Source organism: Vanessa atalanta, chromosome 7, assembly GCF_905147765.1.
Source record: "Vanessa atalanta chromosome 7, ilVanAtal1.2, whole genome shotgun sequence".
NCBI lineage: Eukaryota > Metazoa > Arthropoda > Insecta > Lepidoptera > Nymphalidae > Vanessa > Vanessa atalanta.
In genome coordinates, this window is record NC_061877.1 from 9,137,780 (window position 1) to 9,150,008 (window position 12,229).

Consider the following 12,229-nt stretch of genomic DNA (forward strand, 5'->3'; position numbering starts at 1 on the left):
GTAACTATTTTTAATTCATATTTGAATAATTTAAGCACTTAATGCTATTAATTCTTATGTTAATATATGAAAAACCCTTTAAGGATAAAAAAAAAACAATAGTTTAAGCTGATCATAATTGATGAAATATCATAGGAACATGTCAATGTCAAGTGTCAACACTAATCAGATATAGTCTGTAGATTCTAGACATATGATCATAATGTTTATGTCATGTATGAATTCGTTACTTATTCTTCAAATTTAATTTAATTTTAAATTACTATATTGGTTTACATTATGAATTTTATCTTTTAACATGTGTTTTTAGGCTTATTTATTATATTAATGAAATACTAATATGATGTTACAAGTTAATTGCAATGAGATAGATTTGCAAAAACTAACAGAAAATGTTTCTTTTCTGGCCGATTGTTTTGATAATTCTTTTGCATTACAAAGCTCCTTAAATTATGTAAAAGAATGTGCAAAGGAAATCAATATTGAAAAGAATAATTTAAAGAATAGAAGCTTATCTAAAAAACGTGAATATCGTAAAGAATTTAAACACATTTTGGATTCTAGTGTTAGTAGTACTGAGATTGTTTCACAATTAAAACGAAATAGAAATTTAAATAAAAAGTTAAATAATTGGGGCCTGCCTCGAGAAATAGCAAACAAATATGAACTTAGAGGCATTACTGAAATGTTTGATTGGCAAGTCGATTGCCTTGCTAATCCCAAAATTCTCTCAGATTGTCGAAACTTATTATACTCAGCTCCAACATCAGCAGGAAAAACACTTGTAGCTGAAATATTAACCATTAAAACTGTTTTGGAGCGTCAGAAAAAAGTTATCATTATATTACCTTTTGTATCTATAGTTAGGGAAAAAATGTTTTATTTGCAAGATATATTGTCCAGTTCTGGAATAAGAGTTGAAGGTTTCATGGGCTCCCAGTCACCTCCAGGCGGCTTACAAGCTGTCCATGTAGCAATATGCACTATAGAAAAAGCAAATAGCTTAATAAATAAACTTCTTGAGGAAGGGAACATCTCAGAATTGGGTGCAGTTGTTGTTGATGAGCTACATTTACTGGGAGATCCGCACAGGGGCTACATTTTAGAACTGCTTTTGACTAAAATAAAATATGTTTCATTAACACTGCAAGATGTTAAAGTGCAAATTGTTGGAATGTCTGCAACATTACCTAATTTGGGAATTTTGGCAAGTTGGTTAGATGCTGAATTATTTATCACAGAATTTAGACCCATACCTTTGAATGAATATTGTTTAGTTGGAAATAAATATTATGACAAAAGTGGTCAGTATATTGGATTATTGGAAGACCCAAAAGTGTTGGGCATTGAAGGTGATTATGTACTATCTCTTTGTCTTGAAACTCTAAGAGATGGATGTTCCATATTGATATTTTGCATGACCAAGAACTGGTGTGAAAATTTAGCACAAAGTATTGCTTCATCATTTTATAAATTAGGTTGTTCTAGTAATGAACAAGGAATGGTTTTGAGAGAACAGTTGAAGTCACAGAGTATATTAGAAACCCTAGAACAATTAAAAAATTGTCCGGTGGGACTTGATCAAGTACTTAAAAATATAGTTTCATTTGGTGTAGCCTATCATCATGCTGGGCTAACATTTGATGAGAGAGATATAATTGAAGGAGGGTTTAAGTCTGGAGCTATTAGAGTATTAGTAGCCACATCTACTCTAAGTTCAGGTGTAAATCTACCTGCCAGAAAGGTAATTATCAGATCGCCTGTATTCCAAAAACAACCAATAAATATTTTGAGCTACAAACAAATGATAGGACGAGCAGGTAGAATGGGTAAAGATACAAGAGGTGAAAGTGTCTTAATATGTACACCAGGAGAGCAGAAAATTGGATTTGACTTAATGATGGGAAACTTGGAACCTGTTAAAAGCTGCATTGAAAGCGAAGATAAATTTATGAGAGCCATTCTCGAAATGATTGCTAGTCAAGATGTTTGTAAAAAGTCAGACTTGGATTTGTATACCAAATGTACACTGCTATTTAATCAGGAGTGTATGGAGCATTCACAAAACTTTTTATTAGGAAATACATTGAAAGAACTGGTTAATTGTGAGTTAATTAGAATTCAAAATGATGGTGACGGTAGCAAGTATGTAGCAACATCACTGGGAAGAGCATGTCTGTCATCATCAATGGCACCCAATGATGGATTGTCTTTATTTTGTGAGTTGCAAAAAGCTCGTCAGTGCTTAGTATTAGAAACTGACCTGCATCTGATTTATCTTGTGACACCATATAGTGTCAGTAGTCAGTGGAATAATATAGACTGGTTGCATCTACTTACTCTGTGGGAATCACTTACAGCAGCAATGAAAAGAGTAGGGGAACTTGTTGGTGTGCAAGAAAGCTTTATTATTCGTTGCCTTAGGGGAACAAAGCAATTTAATAATAATTATAACAAATTAAACATACATAAAAGGTTTGCTGTGTATACAAATATTAAAGTTAAATGCTAATTATTTAATTTCTTAATTTATGGTAATTCATATAAATTTTTTATTTAGGTTTTATACAGCTCTGGCTTTACAAGATTTAGTAAACGAAGTGCCTTTATCAGAAGTATCTAAAAAATTTCAATGTGCTAGAGGTTTTTTGCAAGGGCTTCAGCAAGCATCATCAACATTTGCTGGTAAATTTGGTACACATAGATGAAATACATAGCATACATAGCTTTACATAAGAGTATAACTAAAAATGTTACTTATAGGTATGGTGACAGCTTTTTGCCATCAACTGGGCTGGAAAAATATGGAAATGCTTATATCGCAATTTCAAGATCGCCTTCAATTCGGCATACATTCAGAGTTGTTGGAATTAATGAAATTATCTTCTTTAAATGGTGTGAGAGCTCGTACTTTATTTGATGCAGGATTCGAAACTATTTCTAGTATTGCTTCGGCTGCACCAAATATAATTGAAAATTGTCTTCACAAATCTATACCATTTCAAAGTGAAAAAGAAAGAGAGGGTGATGATGATACTGACGTTAGGAAACGAAATAAAATGAAAAATATTTGGATAACGGGATTTTGTGGTATGACCACTAAGGAAGCAGCAGAAAATCTTATTTTAGAAGCTAGAAAATATCTCGAGCAAGAAATTGGAGTGGCAGAAATTAAATGGAAGAATATTGAGTGTCCAGAAAAAAACACTTCTGTTACAAATAATTATATTAATAAAAAAACATTTATTGAATGTATTGACAATGTTAATATAAAAGTATCTAAATTATCTGAAACAAAAAACCAAATAGATCAAGATTTGGATGAAAATTCAGAAGCTAAGACAACTCAAGCTACAGTTATATCAAAAGGTGAAATTCAGGCAGATACTTTGCAAGTGTGTGATAATACTTTAAATGATTTTCAAGTAAATAAGGAAGTTGAAATTGTTGATGGCGAAAATGTTCATAGTAAAATTAATGAAAACGACAATATGACAAAAGTTTCATTAAGCCCGGATAAACAAGAACTAGTTTGGGATTCATTGAATGTTACCGATGCTTTTTTTGATAATATTTCGAAACTTCCTACTTCAGATAATTTCTTATCACCAAACATAAGCTTTGGTGTAATGACTAATTCCGATTTAGCGACTAATGTTGAAAATAATGCTTCTAAAAGTATATCGTCTAAAGACATAAGTTTGTTTTCATCTGATGGCGATAATTCAAGCATTTTTGAAGAAAGTTTGCCTTTTGATTTATTACCAAACACTATTATAGACAATAAAAAATCTGCTAGTGATAAAAAAAATATAATATATGAAGCTGATACAATCGTGGACTATGTTGATATTAACTCTAAATCAATATTAAATGTATTTAAATCACCTCTAATTGACGTAGATGATGAGGATGATTTTAAATTAGTTTACGAAGATGAGAAAATAAGTCCAGTTCAAAATATTTCCGTCATGAACATTTCTCAAGAAAACGAAATCGGAAATACTCAAGAATTTAAAGAATCGTTTATTGAGTCTAATTTTAAAAGTCCACGGAAAAGACACGCGATTTCAAATAAGCACTGTTTACGATCTGCAGCTAAAAAGTCGAAAAAGTCCATTTTGCCAGAATTCCATTCAACACATGATATGTTTCAAATAAAAATTGGTCCGAAATCCAAAAATATCGTATTAAAATTTGCAAATAAAATTGTGAATTGTTATATTTTGAACGAAAACGACAATTGCAATAACTTTTTTCTTATAGAAAAGGCCAAAGAAGTTTCAATTATTCTCGATATAAATTCGAAAGAAACTAAATCTTTTACTAAATTAATTGGTAGTAATATATTTGTTAAGCCCAAAGATTCATTTGAAAACATTCAAATCCATACTGAAGAAAATTTGCCTGTAAAAGGAATAGCTTTATATTTAAATAGTAATAGTAATATATGTCTATATTTTGATATAATGTCTTTGAAAAGCTACCTGCCAGAGTTTAAAGATAAATTGAAACGGTTTTTTTCAAATGCAAGAGGTATTAAGTTGCGGATGTTATCAACTAAAGCAACTTATTTGCAAATCAAGAAATGGTTAGAGGCAGTTTTATTAACTCCGTGTAGTGATATCACGCTAGGTGAATGGTTATTGGACAGCGATGAGAAGACGTCAAGAATTATGGACTTGGTAAGACGTTTTGGGCTAAAACATGAATATCTCAATGAGTTATTTATCTTATTTATTAAATTTTAGTATATTTTGTTGGTTTTAGACAAAGAAGTATTGCAATGTAGATTTATTTAATACTGAAATATTTGTTAATGATGAGAGAAAAAGATACAATAACTTAGATTCGCACGAAAAAGCGTGTCTTAACACTTGGTGTCTATGGAACATTTCGGAAGAGCAAATCAAATCCTTAGAAAAATATTCATTAATTAATAAGACTTTAGGTAAGTAAATTTATTTACATTTGATCTTTGATTTTGTTTTATGTGATTTCATTTTATTTAAAACAATTGTATAAAATAAATAATTTAGATGTAGATAGTTGAAGGAAAAATTATAATATTTTGTAAACATTCTATTGCTGAGCAACGGCTTTCTCGTCTGTTAGCGCGTGGACTCATGTCTACGGTGCGGCGCTGTTTGCCGTGCAACGGCACGGCACCGCCGCCGGTAAATGGCGCGGTCCGTGCCGGGCCACGGCGTCGGGCACCCCACTCAACACGTATACCAAAATTTGGCTTATCAAAAGTTTTAAAATTTTTGCTTCCACTTCACAATCAAAAAGTCTAAATCTAAATCGTCCGCCATTTTTTGCAAAAAAATACCGCATTATGCAACTGATAACACAATAATAGTAAGCACGTGCCGGTACACGACGCCGTGGCGCGGCACGGCACCACGCCGTGGCGCGGCACGGCACCACGCCTTTTGCCGGCGGCAGCGCCGTACCGTTGCACGGCAAACGGCGTTGCACCGTAGACATGGGTCCACGCCCTCAGGGAGAACAATTTGTATTTTTTTACTAAGAGTCGCACATCGGTTGATTTATTTTGAAATTAAATTTCATATCAACATAAATTAGTTGTACCTATTTAAAATGTATGTATGTTTGTTCGTAATATCAGGAATTTCTTAAGGGATTTTAGTTTTTACCAATTGACCGATTTATGAGAAAGGTATATAATTTATGACGACTAATTGCAAATTAAATAACATTATGGTATTTGTCGTTCGCTCCTGGATGTAGGGTTTTCGTGATAACTTCTTTACTGCTAATTTATAAGATCAATAAATATACAAATAAATTGTGTACCTGCCGGGCCCTTGGCCCGTGACACGTGACACTTAACCTTAAGCTAGCGTAACCTTAACGTATACTACTCACTCGGCGATATCGCTTTCTTATCTAAATAAAAGGAAAGCAAAGCTCTTCCACCGCTGGCTTAGATTTCCTCTTCTTATGGGCAGAAGTTTTTAGGTTTAACTCAAGTTGCTCCAATGCGGGATATACATCTAGAAGATTCTCATTCAACTTAAGCAGGTTACTTCATTAAGTTTCCGTCTCCGCCGAGTATAAGATAAATTATAATATAAACAAAAATTAAACTCTGGAAGACTCATTTGTGTTCACGGTTTCTAACCAATGGGCTATTTAGCTTTTTAAATCCACCAAATAATATTTGCAGATTTTGGTTAATATGATCAAACTTTTTAAATTAAGATTTTATATAGATACAGAGATTCAAGTGTCCAAGATTCTGGCGGACTGCGAGTACTATGGAATAACTGTGGATAAAGATCTTGCGTCCCGACTTTTGATTGATGTGAAAAGTTCACAGGAGGTCTTGCAAAATAAAGCTTTCAAATTATGCGGATATCATTTCAATTTTAACTCCGCTAAAGATGTCGCTAAGGTGAGATTTTATTTCAATACATTAGTACTTTTATTGATACTTGGTAATTTTACGATAAGTATTAGTTTTTTATAGCAATATTTATAGTAGATATATATATTTTATTATCTTCACTGTCTAAGGAATATAAGCGTAGTATAATTATTGCTCTCGTTCACTTGATCAGTCACGTTAACGTTGTACATAATTATATAAGTTTGTTTGTAAACTTATTTATTACATCGCTACAAGATTTTTTTGTAAATGTAAATTTAATGTTATAAGTAATAATGTATGTTATAATGTTTTAAGTTTAATGTAAATTCTCATAAAAGGTAAAAATTTTGAGGCTTGAATTTTTTATAATTCAAACTCATAATTTTAAGGTAAGAAAATAAAATTTCTTTTTAGGTTTTAGGGTTATACAAAGGACGTAAAATAAGCACAAAGAAAAGTGTTCTTACCGCCCACAATAGTACAATGGCTAGCATCGTGATATATTGGAGGAAACTTAACTCTATACTAACTAAAACCTTATACCCTCTTACTCAGCAAGCTGTCATATACAGCCGTGACGACAGGTGCGTACTATGATTGATTTTAGATATGGGTATTTAAAAAAAAGTCTTATTAATTTTCTAATTGTTTTACTAAAAGTCAGAGCCAAGTAAATACACGAGTAAGCGTTTTGCATTCTAAAATAGTTCAATAAAATTATTCATGGAAATATCGGAAATGCAACAGTCGACACGCTGTAAGTTGGGGAGCGAACATGAATAAAATATTTGATTTTCAGGATAAGCCCGTCCTACACTATGCACACTTGCACCGGTCGAATTAGTATGCACGAGCCGAACTTACAGAACGTCCCTCGAACGTTTTCTATTCCACTCGAATACCTCGCCGTCAAAGATAATATTGAACCTTGTGGGGACGTCATAGAGTTCAACTGCAGGAACATTTTCAAAGCGACACCGGGTTACGTTTTTGTGTCAGCTGATTATTGCCAGTTGGAAATGAGAATTCTGACTCACTATTCCAAAGATGCGGTGTTGACTAGAATTATGTGTTCGAACGTCGATGTTTTTAAGTCAATTGCAGCCTCTTGGAGTGGAGTGGCTGATGAACTGGTGAGTTGGACTTTTATAATAAGGTTTTAAAACATTTGCGTTAAAAGTGATAATAAATGAAGTAACTATATCACAAACATATATTATGGTAAGCATGATCATATATTTTTGGTAAAATACGTACATATTTTGATAGTTATTTAAAATGAAAATATTGATCCAAAAGTCGTTTTTAAGGTTTATTTGACGTAATATTAGACGTTGATATCAAAGGCAAAAGAGCTCTAAGATTGATTTGCTTCCCTGAGTTCAGTTTGTAAACAAGTGTTCAATAAAATGAAGCTCCTTTTACAAAGTTGTGTGTGTGATCTTATGTCGCACACACTTGACACGCAAAATGTGTTTAATTTGTGTGCTGATAAAAAAAAATCCAACTAAAAGTAATTACTCTTTTAGAATTAAATGAATATATTTAAGAGTCTAATAAATATGAAAGAACCTTTATTAATAAATCGCAATTATTTATTTTGCCTTAGATTGTGTCTATCGAAATCTGAATAAATATTTGTTACATTAAAAAAATAAAAGATTTCGATAATTTTATTAATATGAATGGAAAAAAACCTTTTCATATATTTCTATCGTCGTGTTATTTAGATTAAATAGTTATTAAACTGGTTATTATTTACTTAAAGTAAATATTTTGATATGTTGAATATTGATAAAAAATATATAAATAAAATATAAGAAGAAATCATAGCAGAAAGGGTTTGTATTAAAGAAAAACTTCACTGAAGACGCTGAGCTCTCTATATTAAAATGCGAGAACCCGCTACTCCGTCTATCTCTTTTTACGAGTCTGAGTCTATAACTTAATTTATTAAAACCTTCTTAATAAGCCACATAATGCTTTAACTTTTGAACTAGATCTGATAGTTTTTAATGTGATCTTGATAAAGTGATGCGTGTTTCCTTTTAGGTTGATGACGATTTGAGACAGAAAGCTAAACAGCTCTCTTACGGTATACTATACGGGATGGGCAACAAAACTTTAGCGCAATACCTCGACGTTAACGAGATAGAGGCTGCGATGTTCATGGACACGTTTTACAATACTTATCCTGCTATCAAAGTTTTTACACAAAAGGTCGTAGACGAATGCAGGAAAAATGGATACATAGAAACATTGATGAAAAGGAGAAGATATTTGCCAGACATCACAAGTAATATGGCATCTAAACGAGGTACCATATGCTGTTTCCAAAAAAATTTCTATGATATATGCATGGAACTAAAACTCGCTTATACGTCAATACGGATTTCACATATCCTTGGATACCGATTTATACGGATTTCACATATCCTTGGATACCAAGGATATTATACGTTTCAGTTATTTTAATATTTTTGCTAACCCCTGCTTAGATTCAGAAACTTTTACAGAGGCCAATGTTTATATCCACACTGTTTACCACACGATATCGACGACAAGTGTCAAATACAGAAAACGATATTTAATGAAAAATAAATTATTTGCATAAAACGTATATATTTGTATCTTTTAGGCGCAGCTGAAAGGCAAGCCATAAACACCACTATACAAGGATCAGCAGCGGATGTAGCCAAGGCAGCGATGTGCGCCATAGACACAAAAACCAGCTCAGACATCGACAAACCTCGTCTAATACTCCAAATGCACGATGAACTTATATATGAAGTTGTCGAATCGAAGAAAGATAATTTTATTGGAATTTTAAAAAGTTTAATGGAAGAAACGGTCCGTTTAAACGTTCCACTTCCCGTTAAAGTGAAAATCGGTTATACTTGGGGCGCGATGGAAAACGTCTAGTAGTGATATTTATAAATCATGAAATTTCATATTATATTTAACTTGTCTGTGATATTTTGTGTAACCATAATATTAAAAATAGTTTTCTTTTAATTTGCTTTTTTTTATCAACCTAACGTTCATTCATTAAAAACTTTTTAGACCAAAGTGTTATAGTTAATACAAAAAGGGGGACTTAATGCTATAAGACTCCCAAAGTACAAGTAAGCCTTTCGTCCCTGTAAAAGATAACTGAAAAAGTTTTTATTTGCAGTAATATGTTAAACGAAATAATATACATAAAAATAAATACATGAAACATTAGAAATAACGTATACCTATACATATTTGAATTATAAATAGTGAGGGCGAGTTAATATATATAAAATTACAGGATAGATTTAAGTTATTAAATCTATCATATTAGAATATTTAGACGTTATTGTTTGTTAAATTGGTACAAGTTAACTTGGTAGGGCTTCGTGCAAGTCCGCCTGGGTAGATACCATCCACACATCATAACAGTAATGAGAGTTGTTGTGTTCCGGTTTGGGTGAGTGAGTCATTTGTAATTACATGGTAAGGGACATAACATCTAAGGTTAGTGGCGCATTTATTGATGGAAGAAATAGTTAACTTTTTTACAGTACCAATGTCTGGGCAGTGGTGACATTTTCCCGAGCGCTTTTGTTTTAAAAAAAGAACAATAGGGGATAGATAATAGTAGGATTGCATATGATGTTATTGTTGTTTGAGGGTTTTATCAAATTTATCCCAAATTCTTTTATATATTATAGATATATTAGTTGTAGTACCTATACTTGGTGTAAGCCCGTCTGGGTCGATACCACCTATTCAATCATATATTCTACCGCCAAGCAGGAATAATAACATAACAATACTAAGTATTCACGTAGTATTGTTATGTTCCGGTTTGAAGGTTGAGTGAGTCAGTGTAACTACAGAAGGGTCATAACATCTTAATTCCCAAGGTTATCTACTAAGAAATGATTAAAATTTCATACGGCACCGATGTCTAGGGGCAGTGGTGACTACTTACCATGGTGGTCCTTTTGCCAATCCGACTACCGATGCCATAAACAAATAAAATAAAAAAGGTAAAGCTATTAGTTAGATCGAAATTTTATTAAGTGATATGAAAGAAATTTGTGACAATTAAAATAAAATACAATTTTCGCTCTTTTTTCCATGTTTTTAAGTTAGTGTCTGTGTCTTATCTATTTTAGATACGTACATACTGTTGCGGCATTTGCTTTACATATTTTTGAAATTAAACAAAAAAACCTATTGTCTGGGCAGCATTCTGTTGTATGGGAAAGAAACGTTAACTTTACAATAGTAGTTTGATGCCATAAAAATACATCGTGTATCGTATAAATAGTATTGAACTTGAAACGAATTACTACTACTAGCTAAAACATGAGAAATTATATAAATCTAATCTCCGCGCCATCTCTTCCGGTTTTCAAGACTTTTCCGCTTTTCCAGCTTGACGTACATCGAGGACAGAGGTCGCGCCGCGCGCCTCCCCTACGCGCAATCAATATCTGCGCGCTACAGCCCTCGGGAAGGCCAGGCAGCTTGTCACCCTCTGTCACGCCAGCCGAGCGACCGACTCGACCCATCCCTTACGACCTAACAAGCCTGCTCTCAAAATGATTCATTCTATAAAATGATAAATTCGCGTTTCGTGACTGACGTGGTGTACGCGCGCGATAAACTGCTCGAGTGATTGAAGTTTGCTATTAGTGATTTATAGAAAAATGCATCTTCATTTCGAAAGGAACGTAAATGCAAAATGCGACTGCACGATACTATCGCTGTCGTGGATGGGCAAAGTTCCCGATGAGCTGCCTGAGGTGAGTCGACAAAGCCAGCACCTGGATATAAAATATAATTTATGTTTTCATTTTTTATTATTAGATATTCTAATCCTTATGTAAAACCAGTAGGTACGTAGGTAGGTAAGATAATGTGTTTTTTAATTTATTACTTAATTGTTATCGTTTTTACATATGTATATATTTTATAGTCATGATAATAATTCTCTCTTTTTCATATAATATGCATCTTATATAGGTATGTATTTATAGTTAAGACTAACTTATAGTTTACTTTTTTCTATAAATATTAAAGACACTTAGTTTAAGTTTTTGTTAACGAATTAGCGACCATTAAGAATCTACGTAACCTGTATGCTCTACTGAACCTGCGCATTATTACACTACATTAAATTTCCATTATCGTTTAGACCAAATACGATTTGCATGCTCGTAAATTCATAACCGAATATATAACGCAACCATTTTGTTCGAAAGGATAAAATAATTGGCCCTTGATTAATAATAACCGGATTGGGGAATAGTTTTATTTATTGAAACTGTCCAAGCGCTTTACACTAACTATTTTATTTTTGTAATTTAATTTTTCGTGAAATGTTAATCAAAATATATAAAATGAAATTAAAAAGCAAAACCTATTTAAGTAGACAAGACAAGAAACTAAGAATCGACATATTATGACAAATTAAAATTTAATGTAAAGCTAACACTAGTGTGGGATATAGATTATATCGACAAGAAAATTAAAAGATACAATATTTTAGTAATTAAACGTAGGTAAAATCATATCAAAAGATACAAGATTAATATCCAAAAAAAGCTTCGATTTAGAGAATAAAAATATATATCACATTTATCTAGCATAACTCTAAAACTATATGCAATCCGACACAATTAAAATATACTTATTAAACAGTATCTGAATATTCTGCTTATTGATAAATATGAAACGCTTAAACATTTTGTTTTTGGCATTTAAAACCAAATAGTTTTTTAACAAACTAATTTTATATTCATGTAACGTGGTTGACATCGCTGTATACGTTTTCTTGTGTATGAGATATCAGGT

At 32.3% G+C, this 12,229-nt stretch overlaps 2 protein-coding genes across 2 annotated transcripts in view; both read left to right on the forward strand.

Moving 5' to 3' along the window:
- The first annotated feature begins 343 nt into the window (after positions 1–343).
- LOC125065511 (DNA polymerase theta-like) lies at positions 344–9,347 on the forward strand. Its single transcript, XM_047673180.1, has 9 exons — positions 344–2,475; positions 2,561–2,685; positions 2,764–4,685; positions 4,771–4,951; positions 6,240–6,421; positions 6,812–6,981; positions 7,197–7,530; positions 8,450–8,714; positions 9,036–9,347. The coding sequence occupies exons 1-9, from the start codon at positions 344–346 to the stop codon at positions 9,317–9,319; spliced, it is 5,595 nt and encodes a 1,864-aa protein (XP_047529136.1). The 3' UTR covers positions 9,320–9,347.
- A 1,577-nt stretch (positions 9,348–10,924) lies between these two features.
- LOC125065514 (tubby-related protein 4) overlaps positions 10,925–12,229 on the forward strand; it is a 30,500-nt gene continuing 29,195 nt past the window's right edge. Inside the window, exon 1 of the mRNA XM_047673185.1 lies at positions 10,925–11,178. Within this exon, the coding sequence (XP_047529141.1) occupies positions 11,083–11,178 (96 nt within the window). The 5' untranslated portion in view covers positions 10,925–11,082. The remainder of the gene's footprint in view (positions 11,179–12,229) is intronic.